This window comes from Kryptolebias marmoratus, linkage group LG3 (genome assembly GCF_001649575.2).
Source record: "Kryptolebias marmoratus isolate JLee-2015 linkage group LG3, ASM164957v2, whole genome shotgun sequence".
NCBI lineage: Eukaryota > Metazoa > Chordata > Actinopteri > Cyprinodontiformes > Rivulidae > Kryptolebias > Kryptolebias marmoratus.
In genome coordinates, this window is record NC_051432.1 from 8,393,959 (window position 1) to 8,412,038 (window position 18,080).

Below are 18,080 nucleotides of genomic sequence, written 5' to 3' on the forward strand. Positions count from 1 at the left end.
AACCCTGCCATGTTTATGCAAATAGCATAAAATATTTACCTTCCATTGAAGGGAGCAGATGGTTTTTTTACATTTAGGAAGAAAGCGTGGAAGTTTAATGATCTGCTGCCTTCACAAAAAGAGGGCAGGCATGTCAAGGAACATATTATTAATCCATCTTCTCCAGTGATGAGTGTTAAACATTACTTTATCTAGGAGTAAATTTCATTAAAAATGTGTAAAATCTGGGTTTTGGTCCAGAACACCAAACCTTCTGATTAGAGAATATTTTAACAGACAGTGCTTCACATCCAGAGATCCAGAGGCTAACAAGCGAAACAAAGAAATTACTTTGTGGGGTAATTATTGCGCATCAAAGCTCCTCACTGTGATCTAAACCTCCTTGTGGGGGAAAGTGGAAGAGCACATCCTGTAGTCAAGAAGGATTCTTTTTTTAATTTATTAAATGAAAATAAGGGTGCAATATTGATATAAAAGTGCCATCCTGAGAGGAATTTCTCCCTGATTCGGCCATGTGTTGTTCATGTAGTATAAAGGAGTGTCTCTGTACTTCATCTGTGTGGGAAAAAACTTTTCTCTGATTTGCAATCTGATGCAAAACAAGAAAAAAATGCTCACACCTGCTGGACCTGATGAGCGTGTTTGCTCCAGCATACGATTAACGCTGTTTGCTTTGTGAATAGGACGCTCAGATGAAGAGGACGGACGGAGCACCCTCCGCACAGACTCAGTGAATCGTCGGACGTACCTTTGTATCTGGCTTTAAAACTCTCGATGTAGCAGGCTGCGTCGTCCTCCTCCACCCCCATTTGCTCCCCCAGAGACTTGGCTCCCATTCCGTAGATGATGCCGTAGCAAATCTATGAACAGACACAGGAACACGCGGGTGAGCTTACAGGTGAAAGTCTGAGCACGGCTGGCCTCTTCTTGTTCCCTGCCTGGAAGGAAGGACCTGTTTTGCCTGTTGTCTGAGGCCGTCCTGCACAGACTCTGGCTCCACACTTTTCCACTCGGCAGCGATGCAGCGAAACACGTCTGCTCCTCCGTTCAGCACCTTATAAAACACACACACACGCAGTCAGTAAGATTTCCTTGCTGATGGGATGAATTAAGATGTTGTCTTGCTACACTGCTGACCTGCAGAAGGCGCTGATCCTTTGAGAGGTGAGCCAGCACTCTCAGCTCCAGCTGGGAGTAATCAGCTGCTAAAATCATTCCCCCTGCGGTTTAATACAGATAAACACCACTGATAATGCAGGGAGAGACAAAGCAACAGGCCAAAAGAAGAAACATCGGCTACAAAAACAAAGTATGTCATTGCGTGAACCTGGGAAGGGAATGAAAGCGTGTCTCATGCTGACGGAGAAGGCTGGGCCTCGATCTGCGGGACCGGCTGGGGCTGCTGGAGCCACGGAGCGTCTCTTCTTTCTGGAACAACAACGCAAAGATTTTAGATTTTATTTTTTCATCTTTACTTTCATCAAAGTCAGTGTCAAACATCAAGACATCTGGAGCATCCTCCTTCTAATGTAGCAAGAATAGCTGTGTTATGAAAGCCAAACTTTCATTTTTATTCTCATGAATCTGTAAAATAGAATTTTTACGCAGAAGAGTAAGATTCACATTATAAAAAAAATATCATGGATTCTGAATATTACCATAAAACACTGCATTTAACAGGTTTTAAAGCCTGAAGCAAATTTATATTTTAGGGCACCTGTGCATGAAAGCAGGTAGGTCAATAAATATTTTAGAATCGATGCACAATAACATCTAAAAACTGCTCATTAAAATATAATATATAATATATATATATATATATATATATATATATATATATATATATATATATATATATATATATATATATATATATATATATATATATACTCCTAATGACTTTGTCTATATTTTTAAAAATAATATGTGTTTTATGGCTGGAGTATTTATTTTTATTAGAATATCTACATTATCTTTTTCCCACCTTAAAACACAGAGGACACAGCTGAAGACCTAAACGCTTGGTAAGCAGGGATATTTGAACGAACGAGCACCCACCCTGATCTGCGGCTCATCTGGACGACGTTTTGTGAAGGTGGGCTCTCACCTATCACCGTGGGCATGGAAATCTCAAAGTCTTTGGGGACGTTCTGTATGTTTGGTTCAGTGAAGCTCACTCTGCCTAAATCGAAAAATAAAAAGGACAAAATGGGTCAGATGCAGTCTTTATATTACCCTAAAACAACACTGCATTTTACAATAAAATATTTGCACTAATGTGTGTGTTTTACCTGTGGCTGTGTGGGTCTGGGCCACTGGATATATTCTGTCCATCCCCAGAGCAGGATGAAGTTGTTTCTCCCTCTGCAGGGGGAAGACCACTTTAGTCAGAGCGTTAGTGATCCGCCTCCACTCCAGAATCACACCCGGCAACGGGTGCAGGGGGCGAAGTTTCTCCAGAACATCCTGAGGAGGAACAGGAATCTCTCAGATCTGGGATGTGGCCGTTTTGAATTGGTTGCTGAGATTTATAGGTTGAAGTTGTGAGGTACTCGAACAAGATTCAGCTCAAGAAATTCTCCTCTTTATATGCTACAAATAATATTAGATGAGTTGTAGATGCAGATCTAATAATTACCCAAAGACATTTTCATTCAAATCCATCAAGGACCACTATCCTGCATGTTTTCCTTGTTTCTCTGCTCCAACACACCTGATTCAGTGGTTAAATCACCTCTTCATGTTCTGCAGAAGCCTGTTAATCACCCATTGATTCAAATCAGGTGTGTTGGAGCAGAGGAACAAGTAAAACATGCAGGATGGTGGCCCTCCAGGACCAGGATTGGAGACCACTGCTGTAGAATGATGTATGGTCGCACCTTGGTGGTGCTGAACTGCCTTCCGAGTCGTACTCTGCCTCCACCTCTCCTGGTGTAACCCAGAGTCTTCTTACTTCTCGGTCCGCCGACATCACCGTTTGGAGGTAAGTGGAGCTCCAAGAACAACACCTACAGTGTGAACACAAGCAAAAATGTGTTGCTCCGAGGGAATTACAGTCAAGTCAAGAACGTGGCTGGGGCACAGAAAAAGTGTCAGACCTGCGCTATGTCATCCACGCTGGTCAGGGAGAAGGTGTGACCGGCCAGGCTGTAAGCGTCCGACTCCAGCGCCGACAGCTTGGCTTGCATCACGTGTTTCTGCCTCTCACACTCGTCCACGCTGAAACCAACGCCATTCAGCTCCAGCAGGGCCAGGCAAACCTGGGAGGGCATCTCTACGTTCCTGAATAAATCTGACAGAAACACATAATACTACCAAAACAGAGTCTACAAACATCTTATTGTCACCAGAGCCTTAAAGAGAGAGAGACAGATCATAGACCTAGTGTGCCGTCTTCTTCCAGCAGGCCAGTGAGATGGTTCATCACAGTGTGAGCGAGCACGCTCTCGGTCGCTGCCCTGACACGAGGACAGTGCAAATGTGCATTGCCGAGACCGTCCAGCAGGGGCAACTCTTCAGGACAATAGACGGTCACCATGTTTGGAAGAGTCCTCTCCTCACTGCCAGGGTCCAGCAGCCAGCATGCAACCTGTGGAAGACATCGGTCCCATTTTTCATCATTTTAAACACTTGCAGCTAAAAATATATATATATATATATATATAAAAAGGCAAATTTTTTGCTAGAAAAATTTAATAATCCTTGAAAACACTGGCTGAAGTAATGTTTAACACGTCGCACACGTTTCAAAGTGTGACTGTCAAGAAAATAATGTTTCGTAGAATTGAATAAAATCACCAGAATGTATTTGATCTACTGATTACATACAGTCATATTAAAATTAATTACATCTCACACAAGTTCACTATTTTTTTAAAGAAAACCTTGTTGAACATGCAAACATTTCTTTAAACAGAAATTACCCACAGATAAATGTCAAATAGTTGAACACAATTAGCTAGAAAATTAGTTTTCAGTTAATTAATAAACAAAAATATATTCTGTTTACCTGTTAACAAGTTTATGACATTGGCTAGTTAAAAAAATTGACTCTTCAATACAAAATACCTTCAGCTTGGATTCTCTTTATGCAGATTATTGTTTGTGTAGATTATTTTAGTTTATAGTGGAATAGTTGAAACATTTTTTAAATTCCTTGTAGGACTCTTAGACACATTTTTTTTCTCTAAAGGGGATTGAAAGCTATTTAAGACATTTCCCTGATGACACAACTTATTTGGGGGATTTTTTAATGTGATTATTACCGTGCTGCTAGCAAAGCAAAATCTTAGTTTCATGTTTTATTTGTATGAACAAAATCTCTATTTTAAAACAGAGTTGCTGTATATGTCTGAAAATGACAAAAAAAATTAAAAACAGACTTTCTTCTATTTTTCAAATGATGAAAAGTGTTAGTAGAAGGACAGAGTGCACATATGATGTAATTTTCTCTTCGGTTTCTCACCTTCAGGTCTTCACAGTTTCCCTCCAGGCTGATGCCACAGCTCAGCACTAACGCCTTGTACACCTTGATGATGTCGTAAGTGACTGCCACTCTCACTCTGCCAGCCGATTGTTCGCCGAGGCAGACCTTCACCTGCTCCAGCCTTTTGCTCACTGGCAACTCGTCGTCCAGCGGAGGAGGAGCCAGACTGGAGCTCAGACCTGATGGGTGCCAGACACAGTTAATAACGGAGACTCCTCTAAAAGGTGCGACCCTGTGCATGTTATTATCCAGGTGTTTGCCAGTACCTTTGCTCTGCTCCTGCTGCAGACATATGTAGTATGCATCTCTTGATCCCCAGCAGACAGACAGTCCAATCAAAACAAGACCTTCATCGTCCCTTATTGGAAAACCATCAGTCGGGTTAGGCTTCTGATGAGCTGCTGAAGCTGCACGAGCAAATATAGATGGAGAGACAGGATTCAACATTTTAGTGCATCTGTGTTGCACAAAAAAAGGACTTCTCTGTACAAATACTAATCAGATTATGGGGTAAATGCTTGGCAGAGTTTTAAATCTAATAATAATGTGATATTTTTGTTTGTGCTTTAGTTACCTCTCTTATGTTTCCCTCCTATTACGCCCTCAGACTGCTGCTTGGGCTCCCTCTTCTCACAGGCCAAAGCGATAGAAAACCGCTCCTTTGTTTTCCATTCTCTAATGAACGTATCAAAGAGGCGCCTATCGCTCGCCACATCTATGACGGAGAACGCCCCAGAGTTGCTGCAACACAGTGAAGCATCCTGGGACAACTGCAGAGTGAAGCCTTCGAGACTCACGGGTGACTCTGTGTCAGAGGGAGGAGGAGGAGGAGGAGGAGGAGGAGACGCACACTCTGTGGGATGGTAAAGCTTCGGGCTGGTTTTTGAACTCGAACGTGCGGCGGATTTCAGTTCCTCTGTCACCCTGTTTGCTTCCTGTTTACTGACAGAACCACGAGCAGCGTCTGACAGGTGAATAGAGTTTCCTGTTTCAGATGTGGGACGTTTTTTGGCTCCTGCTGTCTCTTGAAATGGGTTTGAGGGAGTTGACTGAAGTGGCTGAGTGGTGCCAGGCGACGGCACAGAGGAGGTGGTCAGTTTTACTCTCGGGGTGACCGGTGCTCTTTCCTGAGTTGGGGGAATGAGGTCGCCAGCAGAGCCTGGTCTCTCTGGTGTGTTCTCACTTTCGTGTCTTGAAATTTGGCCCTCGTGGAAGTCATTTTTGGCAGCATCCGATTGTTGGGACATTTTCCTTTTCCTTCCCAGTTGCATATCTGGTAATTCTGGAACATCTGGAGTATCTGAGTCAGCAGCTTGTGTCTGAGGCTTTTCTGAACCTGGCTGGTCAGACATACTGGGCCAGCGGTCAAAGATTTCTTGTAATCCAGGGCTGCAATAAAGAGCACTTTCAGATCCATCTTGGACACAAGGATGTGTAAAAACAACATTATTTGAAAACAAATCACATTCTTCTGTTTCTTTCTCTACATTTTTTTTCTTCTCGACCTGTAATGCAGCATCACCCTTGTCCTGAATCATTTCCTGCCTCCCAATTGTCTCAAAATCTTTACTGTTAAATGTTTTTCTAGTCTGGGCTTGATGACTAGCAGCTCTCTCTTTGTCACACTCAGGAAGCAGTGGCTGCATGTGGCTGTGTCCAAGCTGTGAAATTAACAGCTGCTTGTCACCAAAATCACAATCTTGGTTTGGTTGCTGCAGCTCCTGCTCGCTCTCAGTTCTCTCTGCGTGTCTCAACAAACTCTGCGTATCCAGGAAGTGTTCCCCCACCAAGAGCGAGTCCCCCCACTCTGACAGGTTAAAGAAGGATTCTCCCCATCGAATGGCCTCCTGCTCCTCTGCTTCTTGGTTGGCAAGAAGCTCGCTGCGACGTCTCTGCTGGGTCGATGGAAGAGGACAATCCACGGCAACCTCCTGACTTGAGGACGGCTCCTCGTCTGGTCGGTCAGGCATCCGGTTCGGCCTTGGAGCTTCCGGGAGAGGGCTGTCGTACATGCCGTCAAACAGGAAGCTGCTGCTTCTGTTTGGACTCTCAGCAGCAGCTGGATTAGCGTCAAGAAGCCGATCGTCGCACACATCTTCGTCTTTATTGTGGTTGTTACCGCCACCGGCTGGATTAGAGGACATCTGTCAGAACAGCATCACAGATTTAGAATTTTAAAAAAGGTCAGCAACATTTATATTTATGATTAATTTACTAAAGATTATTAAAGTCACTTACATGGTGGCTGGTGTTAAGGATTAGCTCCATTTGGCTATCTGTGAGAGAAGTATCGAATCTTGGAGCTGCTATGTCGAGGTCCTCTACTTCATTTCTGCTCCCAACTGTGGGCCCTGGGAGCTCCGCATCTGTTTTTACCGTTTCCTCTTCTCTCACCTTCTGTGTCTCTACCAAATGATCTTTACCTCCATCTTTGTAAGTCTGCTGAGCGATGATTCTTTCCGTCTGAGTGTCCAAGTCGAAGCTGTCACCAAAACTTTCTCCTCCGATGTTTCCTTGCTTCTCAGCTTCTTCATCGGTCTTAATGCCTGCATACAGCTCAGGGGATGAAAATTTATCCACCTCTCTGGCATCGGTCCTTCTTCTCTTGGCCTCGGGAGTGAACAGGGGGACAGAGGCAGGGGAGACGGACAGGGGAGAGGTCATCATATCTGCATGTGTTGGTGTAGAAACAGCATGGGGGCTCTCCGGCATAGGAGCAGGTGTAGGTGTTGCAGTTTTCGAGTCTGACCTTTCAGCTGCCTCCACGTCATCTTGCGGGCTTTTGCTTGTTTGTAGGAAATGAAGGACTTTGCTCAATGCTCTGGAGTGCTTTAGTTTCCCTGGGTGCAGAGGGGACACAGTAAGCTTTGTGAGGGACTCTTCTTTTTCTGCGCTTGTGGACACACCTTGTTGTTCTAGACGGGATATCGGGGCTCTGAAACGCAGAGGTGGTGCTGGAGAAGGTAACGGCTGAGGATGTGGAGACATGTGAGGAAGAGGGCTGGAAACAATCTCATCCAACTCCTGTGTTAAGTTTCTTTCAACAGCAGGGCGATTCTCTAGTCTGATTGATGCACTGCTCTTACTCGTCTCTCCTGCTTTTGGCCTGGTGTTTTTGCACTTTTCACCTTCTTGTTTTGACTCTTGTTTTCCTGCTGAATTGTCTTTGTTGCTTATTGTTGATCTGTTTGTCACTGATTCTGTGTTTTCTTTGTCTCTTTCTACCAGATCTTCACTGACTGCTCGTCTGATTTTTGATTCAGTCATGTCTTGATTTCCTGTGTCTTCTTCCCCATCTTTCCCATCAAACACCCTCCTCTCACTGTCATCATCTCTCCTAATCTCCTCATTGCGCACCACAGTGACTCTGCTCTTCTTCTGCTCTACCGTCCTGGCTGCCCGTTGGTCTTGTGGGCTGACATCTGAGACAGACGAGGTGTCCGAGTCTCCGCTGGGATTATCATCGGAGCTGCACGTAGAAGGACACCCCGGAGGAAGTGCTGCTGGATCCCACTTAATTCCCAGCTGAGCCAGGTCTTCCTGAAGGAGGAGCCGTGCCTCAGACACGATCTCAACAGCTGCTTCCTGTTCTGTCAGAGCCTGTCCACCAGTGACCCACACGCAGCGCAGGTTTCGTCTCTCCGCCGCCTCCGTCTCACTCTCGTCCACCGCACGCTTAGAGCTGACGATCCCAACAAAACAAGAGTCCCTTTGAATCTAGAGTCTTGGTATTAGTGCAGTTTCACTGTGAGCAAACTGAAAGATGTCCAGGAGGAATTTACAAAACTGATGCTGCTTCAGTTTTTATTGCCTAAGTTTTTTATTAAATAAGGTTTCAACGAGTTTATATCTGCTAACACTAAATGAAAATAAAATAGAAATGAAACACTTTCTTTAAAATTAAACGCAAATGTTAAAACTTCTTCTTGGCATTTATAGTTTTGCCATTTCACAACACATTTAACCAAAAGTGAAATAGTTTTTAAAGTAAGTTGATCTAGATCGATATGTTAAAACATATATATATATATATATATATATATACACAGCATAAAGGAGATTGTAAACAAAGCTGTCATTTATTTACAGTTTTAAATATAATCAGATTGAACTCAGTTGTGGTCACTCTCAGAGATTATGCACCATATTTACCAGGCATATATAACCATCAAATTATAGTTCAATCCTTTTATCTTTGTTCTTTGGGTATAAATGTGGTATTTATAGGGAGATACAGCTGGTTATTTATTTCCTGACAGCAACAAATTGAGTGCTATGCTCCAGAAGATGTGGGGTTTGACAGCCAGATCTTTAGTTTTCTACTTGCTGAGGTGTGTTTGTAGTGATAGTTCTTTCAGGGACTGACATTCTGGTTCTCTTTATTATGAATGAAACTTGCATGCCTACCTCTTGAAAGGGACCGCATTCCGCAAGGCTTTCTCCACATCAGCTACAGAGGCCCTGGCCAGTTCAGCGACAGTACGGAGACCTTGGGCGTAGAGGGTTCTGGCTCGCGTTGCGTTCAGGAGAGAAACCCTGACCAGATCGATGAGTTCTCTCTGGACTCCAAAACTCAGTCTGGTCTGGTACTGAGACAACAGCAGCTCCATGTTTTGCCAACCCAGACGCTTACAGAACACTGTTACCATACCTGAGGCAACGACAAAGAAGTCCAAGATGGTAAATGATAAATAGACTGTACCTTTATAGCCAACCAGGCCACTCAAAGCTCTTTACAACACAATCTGACCTCATTTACCCATCCACACATCCATACAGCACTCTACTGAATCTCTACAAAGCTAACCTGAATAAATCCTTTTATAGAGTCTAATCAGTGCTGTAAACTCCATTCATACACTGATGGGGCACACATCGCAGGCAGTGAGGGGTTCAGTGTCTTGCCCAGGAACACTTCAACATGTGACTGCTGCCAGGATTAGAACCTCCAACTCTCTCATTGGAGGACGACTGCTGATCCACAGCCTCAAGAGCCAAAGGTGTGAATTTCTGTCAGCAAAATTGTTGTGGTTCCTTTATTTGGATGTAAGACTGCGTTTATAAAATGTGTATCCAGAAAAACTTCATATTTTGATATTCAACCTGCTTCTCTGACACCAAGACTTCAGAAACCATCTTACAGCAACTTGATGTATTCCTGACTCTAACCAAAATGTATAACGCATGGCAAAATCTAATTCTTGAGTTCCTGCTCTCTCAGTTTACTATAATCATATGCACAGTTTAAAGCCAGTATATTTACCAGTGTGATCTATGATGTAGTTGCTGATTTCTGAAACATTTGCTTTGTGCAACCACTCCTACAGCAGCAACATAACACCACCCATAAGCGTGTACCTGCATATGTGGAAGCAGACTGCTGGAGGGACTGCAGCTGCCCACGGCTGCAGTTGTATTTAGATGCAACAGCTCCCAGAGGAACCTCGTTGACCAGCTCCTGTAGTACAAGAGTCGTGAAAAACCTGTGAAGAGAGTGAAGAGACGGTTCTCCAGTGGGCGTTTTCCTTGTTGACTTTTAGTTTCTTAAAAGCTTTTAGATTGCATTAGAATCACATGTAAACATGCAAAATCTATCATACGCACAAGAAACCACCTTTATTCACAAGACTTTATCATTTCTCACAACATATCATGTGAACAAGCAAACCAAAAATGAGCAAAGATATCCAGATATTTATACAGTGTGAATGTATAAGTGGGTATTAAAATTAAGTCCTTTTAATTTTGTATGAGCTTCTAGTAAAAGGTACATGAACAGAGAGCTGAACTTTGTAACGGTGTCTTCTTTTAAACAGGTAGCTTGGTAAATGGTTAGAAATATACTAAAATTTTGGTGCCTTACATTTATCAGTTATTTATTTATTTACTGAACAAAACAAAAGGCAAACCTGATGGTTTAGTAACCAAAAGATTGCAATAATAAACTTCTATGAGTTCGGACAGGGTGCGTTTTTTTTTTTTTTTATTTGTTCTTAACCGGACAGAAGAAACGTGAATATGAGAAGAAGTCGTTACTAAAAGGATGTACATAAAGTTGGTATTTTGTGTGGCGTGATTAAGTGGGCTTCACCGTTTATGAATAGCCATCTGTCTGAGCTGTTTCTCTGTCTTCGCAACAAGTTTGCCGCTGACAGATCGAGCTAGGAAGCCCTCCTGGACACCGACCAGCTCTGCCACTCTCTTCATCGATGATGGCAGCTGCTCCCACAAGCAGAAGAACTGATACCAGTCTATGGTGGTCCACTCTGCGTACAGTGGCGTGATCTGAAAATGAGAACACAGGATTCCACTTTTTTTGTTGTTGTTGTTGTTAATTGTACAAAAGGACGTTTTTAAATAAATAAACAAGGATCTTTGTTGGATCACAGTAAGAATTAGAATGAAGTTTAATCAGGATGATTGAGGACGTGCATATGAAGATTTGATATGTTCGTACCAGATACAGAATGTGCAAATCATTTTCAAGTACAAAACCCTTCATGGCTCGCTGGAGGTCTGCAAAAATTCCCAGAGCTTCTGGAGGGGAGAGGGAGGAAGAAAGAGTGGCGGCGCCGAGTTGGGTCGGATGATACCGCTCATCTGGAAATGCAGAATCATCACAGGAAGTGCAACAGTTAATCTTACGGGAAAAATTTAAACAAATAAAATAAACGTCCCTTGTTACTTGTGTAGTTTTATACCAGTGCTGTTAAATTTGCAGATGTCAAGTTAAAAATAGTAATAAAAAAAAGCCCTGCCGTCCTAGTTGTAGCATCACCTCGTCCATCCTTCTGAATACTAATGAATTCATTTTCCATCAGCCATTCAACACAGGCTTCAATAGCTCCTCTGTTTGTCTCTTCATTTGATTCTTTCTTGCCGTCACATTTCATGCTGGCAGCTAGAAGTGAACATGAAGCATACTGGCTCACATCCTGTGGAGTACTGGCAACACCACCAACAATTATCTGGAGGGGGGGGACATAAAAACAAATTAAGACATCCTAATGAAGCTACTTATACACTACATTTACTATAAAACTATCAGTGAGGAAATGGTTTTATCTATTACCAGCAATAAGCAGATTGATTGTTGTTGACATTAATCATACCTCCAGGATGGCTCTCAGCATGCTGGTGGTCACACCTTCACCCTCCCTTCTCACCAGGCAGCTGCTGATTGGCTGAAGAGCCCCATTAAGGAGACTAATACCTTTCTGACGCTCTGCCTGTTTACACACCAGCACACTTTCACCTGAAGTACAGGAACAGAAAAAACAAAAAGATACTGAAAACAACCAACGTAACAAAAAAAGGTTAATCCACTTTCTTCCCTTCATACCTATAGTGTCCACTCCTTTTCTCCCCGCCCGTCCGGCCATCTGCTTGTATGTGAGCGGGTCCAACAAGCGCCCGCTGAACGTCGGGGTTCGGATGATGACCCGACGAGCCGGAAGATTAACCCCCGAGGAGAGGGTAGACGTGGCAGCCAGGACTCGGACCAAGCCCTGACGAAACGCTCCCTCCAACACGTCACGCTCATCGAACGTCAAACCTGCAGAGTGAAACTTGATCTTATATTCATGATCCAATTAAAAAAACAAAAGGTTGCTGTCTGGCCTAGAGTTTGTTGCTTGTGTTCACCGGCGTGATGAAAGGCCACCCCCCACGGTACGGTGCGCTGCAGGGTGGGGTCTAAACCTGCAGGAGTTTGCCTCAGCTGAGCCATAACATCCAGCAGACCCTCCTGATCCAGAGCCACCGGCTGAGGCCGAGCTTCACCCTGACCACCTGGACCTGGAACAAAGACAGCGCAGTCACAGCTTTTTGATGCCTTTTACTCCAAAACTGTACCCAACTCACAGCAAAGAAACACGCAGAAACATCACATAAACAATAATTTTACCAAATTAGTTTGAATTAAGGCGATTGTAAAATATTTTATACAATAAATAATGTCATTCGTGTTTTATTCTCATTCCTACCATTTTGTCGGAGGTTGAAGAACTCTCTAGCGATGATATCTGCCAGTTTTTCGCACCAGTTCTTTGAGGGGCAGAACAGGAGCACAGAGTGTCCTTCTCTCACTGTCTCATAACACAAACTCACAATGTGCTCGTCGTCACCCTTTAAACAGGAAAAAACCAAGCGGTCGTATTAATGTTCAGGAGAAAACTCGCCTAAAAACATATTCAGCTGCAGTTACACAAAAAGTTGTCGTTCAATATAAAATGTAAGAGAAAGAAAGCTGAGATTCATTATTTGTTTTTCTTTATTTGGATCTAATCGTTCGTCTCACTGAACACACGTTTTTATGAATGCCCTTTAGAATTGATGCCAGCAGTCAACTTTTGTTAAAAAAACATGTTTAAGTATAAAAAAAGATACATTAAGTTTCCAACAAAGAAAGTTTGCAAGAAGGTAAAACACTATAGAGAAAATGGTTTGAAACTAATAATAAAAAACAGCATTTTCGATGTAAAAATGGGATTTAAATTTAAATCAGCTCAACATGGGATTCAGAAGCTGAGGGGATACTTTGCACACAATGAAAAAAAGTTGAAATCTGTCTCTGGTTAAATGATCATGACCTTTAGACTATTAGGCGACCTTGCATTTAAAAACAACTGATCTCATGAGAATTAATAAATTGGTTCAGTAATATTCAAACGTAAGTTAAAGCTACTATGGGAAAATAGAAACATCCATAAACAGAATCCAGAAATGTTCTCGTCTTCCTAAAGCCCGGGGGAGTTTCAGATCAGCTGAAGTAAAGTGGAAAACTGATCGACTGCCAAACCAACATCTGACTCTGCGTCCTCAAGACTTAAGCGAGTAACTCCCACAGATTTTTTTGGCCGGAGATAGATCTTGCATTTAAAAGCAAAGAAACAAGCCTTTTCATGCTCCCAAATGCCTGCAGTGGTGTTAAACGAAATAACGATGCACATAAACATCCCTCTGTCTTAACATTTAACAAACCTACTGCTGGAAACACTTTTCAAAATGAAATTATGCCGCATATTTCAGACCACAATAACATTTACGAATAACAGTGTTTCATAATGTATAATTTTTTATCAAAATGGACTTTAAATGGTTTGTGAGCCTCACAGTGTTTAAGTTGTTTTTGGAAAAAGGATCTTGTATCAACTCTGAATTGTTACCAGTCCCACTTACCTTGATACTGAGAGCCGGAGTGAACTTCCTCACCACAGAGAGGCTCTTATCGTAGATGTCAGAGCCCACTTTGAGATGTTCCTGCAGAGGCACGGGTCTGTATTCTGTCTGGTAAAGCTCTGCGTTTAACCAGCCAGCCAGGAGCGAGAGATTTGGCAAAGTGGCGCTCATGCCAATTATCTGTACACCCTCAGAGAGAGACCTGCAGAAAGCCTAATTAACATAGTTTTGCGAAGAAACGTAATTTTTTTTAAGAAACTAAAAAAGGGTTAGAAAAACAAAAGGTAGGGACACAGACCCTGTGGTGTTTTGCTTCTGCGCGATGTAGCGGATTTTGGTGAGGAGCAGTTCCAGCAGGTATCCTCTTCCAGAATCTCCGACCATATGTAACTCATCTACCACCACCATTCCTAGCAAAAACAAAACACTTAAGAACTCATATCAGTACGTTCTATTGATTTATCATTAAATCTGTTAGTCCGTGTGTGCATAAAAAGCTTTAGAAAAAACAGATTTTATTTAAAAACCCTAAGTGTGTACAGTTACAACAAATGCAATACCTAGGAGACTCGTGTTATCTTCTTCAATGAGTCTGTTGATTAAAGAGTTTGCTTTTTCTATGGTGCAAACGGCCACATCCAGTGTTGTGAAACCTCCAGCAGCTGAGGTGCTGCCCATGTAGCCCTCCACACGAATGCCGGCCTCTTCAAATACGCTCTGCAAAGAAATACATACAAATAAAATAATACCTGCACATGAACAACAAAGTGTACGAAGCATGCGTGCGCTCTGTCCATCTTTTCATCACCTGAAGGTAGTGCATCTTCTCTTTGGCCACAGACACAAATGGCAAAATGAAGAGAGCTTTTCGTTTGGTCTCCAGCACGCGCTTCAGCATCAGCAGCTCCGACACCAGGGTTTTGCCAGCACTGGTGGGTGCTGAATTCATTAACAGAGAATTAATTTTAAAAAAGAGCCAGCAACAAAAACGGGTTTCTGTCACTAACTTTAAGGGAAAATGTTTGTTACCGGAGTACACCAGGTTCCCCCCCTGCAGCACCCGTCCCACAGTGAGACACTGAGCCTGCCACTCAAACATCTGAGTGACTCCATGTTTCTGGTAGCGCTCTAAAACGGGCTTTGGTAAACCCCAGCTGGATAACAGCAGCTTTTCAGCCTGCTGAGCAGGAGCACACAGGGCAATGCCTGCAGATGAGAGTACAACATTCAGACATTATTCATGGTGTTTGATCAAACTACAGACAAATATCCCAAGTACAAAGCCTTCCCTACGCCCACTGCTCCAAAAGCTTTAATTTAACCATGTTTTCCAATTTATACATTTATTTCTGATTTATTAAATTTTTTGTTCCATTCTATTAATTACTTTCTGGTGTATTTGTGGCCCAGATTTAGTCTGTTATCCTGCATTTTTTGAATTCCATTTTTATATCAGTTTTCTTATGTCATTCTTAAAGCATTTGTTTTATGGTTATCCACCACCTCAGAATGTGAAAAGGCAATAATGTCTTTGCCCGTGTCTGTGTGTTCATCTGTCTGTTGTGTTAGCAGAATTTCTCAAGAACCACTGGACAAATTTTAATGAGACTCTCTAAAAGTAATCAGTGAATAAACATCTACAACTGCTTAGCTTTCAGAGTTGATCCAATTCAAGCTAAGTGACCAAAGCGAATGCAAAAATGCCCATAACTCAGTCATTTTTACAAATCTTTAGCTAAAATTTGGTGTGCTGGCAGGTGAGACTAATTCACAACACATAATCTAGGCTCTGCAAGACAACTTTGAGCCCCGTTTCAATGAGGTCTGTGCTTTGAATCTGCTTTTCAGTTTTTCTTTGTGTTAGCAAATTGTTAATGTCTGAACTAACGAGAGGGAACAAATTGCAATATTATGTATCATCATCACCCCCCCCCCCATCTTCATGACTAACCTAATCTGACAAAAGGTAAAAGGATCCTAAAACAGATATATGAACAAAAGCACAAATATAAGAAGGTCTTGCAAGCTGCAGTTTAAAATGCTTCACCTGACTGAGGTAGTGTGTCACTGAGAGTGCTAAGCTCCACGCCACTGGGGACCGTGAGCACAGAGGCGGACTGATTCTGCAACGACTGCTGGAGTTTGGCCCTCTTCATAGATGCAGCGAGTCGGGTGGGGCTGAACAAAATATAGTTTGTGGATACGTCTAGAGCTGGCTCGGCGGTTTTGCTCAACTTCTGTTTGCCATTGCTAGAAGGAGAGCTTTTCCTTGTGACCTTTGACCTAATTGTAAACGCATACAGAGAGCAGGGGGGATGCAGAAACATCTGAAAGAAGGATCGGAACAGCGATAATTCAGTCAGGACTTACCGGTTGGAGCTGTCTGCTTTTTGGCTGTTTCGTGTTTCCTGACAAGGCAGAATGCTGACACAGGAAGAAGAAGGTTTTGAATGGTTGTTTTCTTGGTTCATATCGCCAGAGTCCTCACTGAAAAGAAGCTTCTGAGCAAGGTCTTTGCAGCTACATCTCCATCCTGGTGTTTTTGAGTCCTCTTTAAGTTGAGAACCAGGGACTCTGTCTGTATGCTGAAGAGATGCTCCATCCCTCATTTGCATCGAGTCTCTCTCCTTTTTACTGAGTGCATTTGGTGCACTGGGTCGTGGAAGAGCAGAAGCAGCTGATGACATCGGTTCTTCTTTAACTTGCCTGTTTACTAAACAAGCCTGGTCAATTACAGCTTTTGAAGGATCAACAGCATCCAAAACCTGCAGGATCTCTTCATCGAGAGCTAAAGTGGATTCTCCCAACTGTGACGCAGCCTTTCCACCCTAACAGAAAACAACAATACACCTTTTTTAATCTCGATTGGCAACACAGTTAAAAAGATTGCAAAAGAAAACAGACTAAAAACGTCACACTCACCATGAGGCTGTTTTTGTTGATGCTATGTGTTTTGTTTGTTTTGTCTGACAGAGAAGATGTTTTCTGCAACACTTTCCCACTGTCACGTGGCTCATCGTTACCCAAGATGCTGTGCTCAAAAATACATAGTTTTAACACAAGCATTGCAGACTCACATATTATCACAATAATTTAAAACACACTGGGAGACGTTTCAAGGGAGCAGAAATATTAATAACTCTTGTATTATCAAAATAAATAAAGTACTGTTCTGTCATCTAACCGTACCTTGGCTTCTTTTTGATCTGGTGCTGTCCCAAGTAGCTTTTCTTTTTCAGAGGACCCGAGCTCATGCTCCTGAAGTTGCACTACTTGTTTTGACAAACGTCCTAATAAATGGATGTTATTTAACGTGACATACATGTACATTGCGCAACTCTTCTCGCGGGATTAAAAAGTGTATTTTACGTTTTTGTAACACGCAAAAACAAGCGTCACCGACTCATAATTTAGTTTGGTTGCTACGTGTATATATCCCCCCTGTTAAGCAACGCTAAACAAACCTGAAATCAAAAAGACCGCCGGAGCGCCACCCCTGTGTTACCCTTAAAACTGTCCGGCGGAGTACAGCCTGTCCTCAGCAGAGGTTCCCATAACCCATGTACAGTGACTACCATCACCACCACCATAGCTACAACTGACACCTGTGACACACTGTTACTGCTGTTTATACTAACACAGATTTGTAGTGGTAGTAAATGCTGAAAAATAATTCTAAAAATTAAATAAAATGCAAGCAAATTTATTTGTGAAACTATGAAAGACATTTTGTTCTTGAGCCACCAGTGACATAAAAGATAGCTATAAATCAAACTGTATAGGTTTAAGCATTTTTTAATAATTGTCTGTGTTGGACGACACTGAAAAACTGAGCATATCATATTTCAGTGAACTTTTAACGTACTTGTTTATGTCGAACGAGGCGGGTATGCTTCATTTAAGTTTCGACGGCGCGCCGAGTGGGCTAAACGTTAGTTTTAAAACTCTGTTAGTGTTCTCTCTTAGCCAGCTCATGCGCTGTGTATAGAAACGAAGCGATCCCTTTAAGTGAAATGCCAGTAAATCTACATGGGCGGGGTTATGGAAAGCAAATTTTTCATATATTAGTTTAACTAGTCAAAACGGACATCTACATATTCAATTCTTTGTCAAAATTAACATTTCAGCCCTTAGTAATGCAATTTGTTCTATCCACAGTCGACATTTTAGTTGCCTCAAACTTCATTCCTACCATCGCTGTGAACAGTTATTATTATTATTATTATTTTTGTTATTGTTGTTGATGTTATCAATGTTAATATGTCACGAAATAAAAGATATATAAATAAAATAAAAGATAATCAATATGTCTCTAATATAATTTTAGAACATACAGATCATTAATTAGTTAGGTGCCGTGATTTGAATATATGCTACAACGGTCTGCCCTAATACTCGCGTGAGTGCCTCTGGG

At 42.3% G+C, this 18,080-nt stretch overlaps 1 protein-coding gene and 1 long non-coding RNA gene across 3 annotated transcripts in view; one reads left to right on the plus strand and one right to left on the minus strand.

The window, feature by feature from the left end:
* Positions 1–17,576, minus strand: part of polq (polymerase (DNA directed), theta) — a 19,328-nt gene extending 1,752 nt beyond the window's left edge. The window contains exons 1-31 of one of the 2 annotated variants that reach the window (XM_017407963.3): positions 16,856–17,569; positions 16,589–16,697; positions 16,037–16,494; positions 15,714–15,949; positions 14,696–14,872; positions 14,475–14,605; positions 14,227–14,383; positions 13,965–14,076; positions 13,667–13,868; positions 12,472–12,613; positions 12,131–12,283; positions 11,829–12,041; positions 11,599–11,741; positions 11,265–11,454; positions 10,944–11,086; positions 10,578–10,771; positions 9,845–9,969; positions 8,894–9,137; positions 6,725–8,168; positions 5,061–6,630; positions 4,753–4,893; positions 4,466–4,665; positions 3,382–3,589; positions 3,099–3,292; positions 2,880–3,008; positions 2,292–2,466; positions 2,059–2,182; positions 1,328–1,428; positions 1,138–1,220; positions 953–1,054; positions 749–860 (exon numbers count right to left, since the gene is read on the minus strand). In XM_017407963.3, coding sequence (XP_017263452.1) covers positions 749–860; positions 953–1,054; positions 1,138–1,220; positions 1,328–1,428; positions 2,059–2,182; positions 2,292–2,466; positions 2,880–3,008; positions 3,099–3,292; positions 3,382–3,589; positions 4,466–4,665; positions 4,753–4,893; positions 5,061–6,630; positions 6,725–8,168; positions 8,894–9,137; positions 9,845–9,969; positions 10,578–10,771; positions 10,944–11,086; positions 11,265–11,454; positions 11,599–11,741; positions 11,829–12,041; positions 12,131–12,283; positions 12,472–12,613; positions 13,667–13,868; positions 13,965–14,076; positions 14,227–14,383; positions 14,475–14,605; positions 14,696–14,872; positions 15,714–15,949; positions 16,037–16,494; positions 16,589–16,697; positions 16,856–16,920 — 7,777 coding nt within the window. In that variant the 5' untranslated portion in view covers positions 16,921–17,569. Of the gene's footprint in view, positions 1–748; positions 861–952; positions 1,055–1,137; positions 1,221–1,327; positions 1,429–2,058; positions 2,183–2,291; positions 2,467–2,879; positions 3,009–3,098; positions 3,293–3,381; positions 3,590–4,465; positions 4,666–4,752; positions 4,894–5,060; positions 6,631–6,724; positions 8,169–8,893; positions 9,138–9,844; positions 9,970–10,577; positions 10,772–10,943; positions 11,087–11,264; positions 11,455–11,598; positions 11,742–11,828; positions 12,042–12,130; positions 12,284–12,471; positions 12,614–13,666; positions 13,869–13,964; positions 14,077–14,226; positions 14,384–14,474; positions 14,606–14,695; positions 14,873–15,713; positions 15,950–16,036; positions 16,495–16,588; positions 16,698–16,855 lie in introns of those variants that run through there. The other variant, XR_005232989.1, reaches the window with a different exon arrangement.
* LOC119616906 lies at positions 9,025–10,582 on the plus strand. Its single transcript, XR_005232990.1, has 3 exons — positions 9,025–9,166; positions 9,314–9,486; positions 9,814–10,582. It is a non-coding gene; the product is annotated as an uncharacterized LOC119616906 (long non-coding RNA).
* Positions 17,577–18,080: the final 504 nt, after the last annotated feature.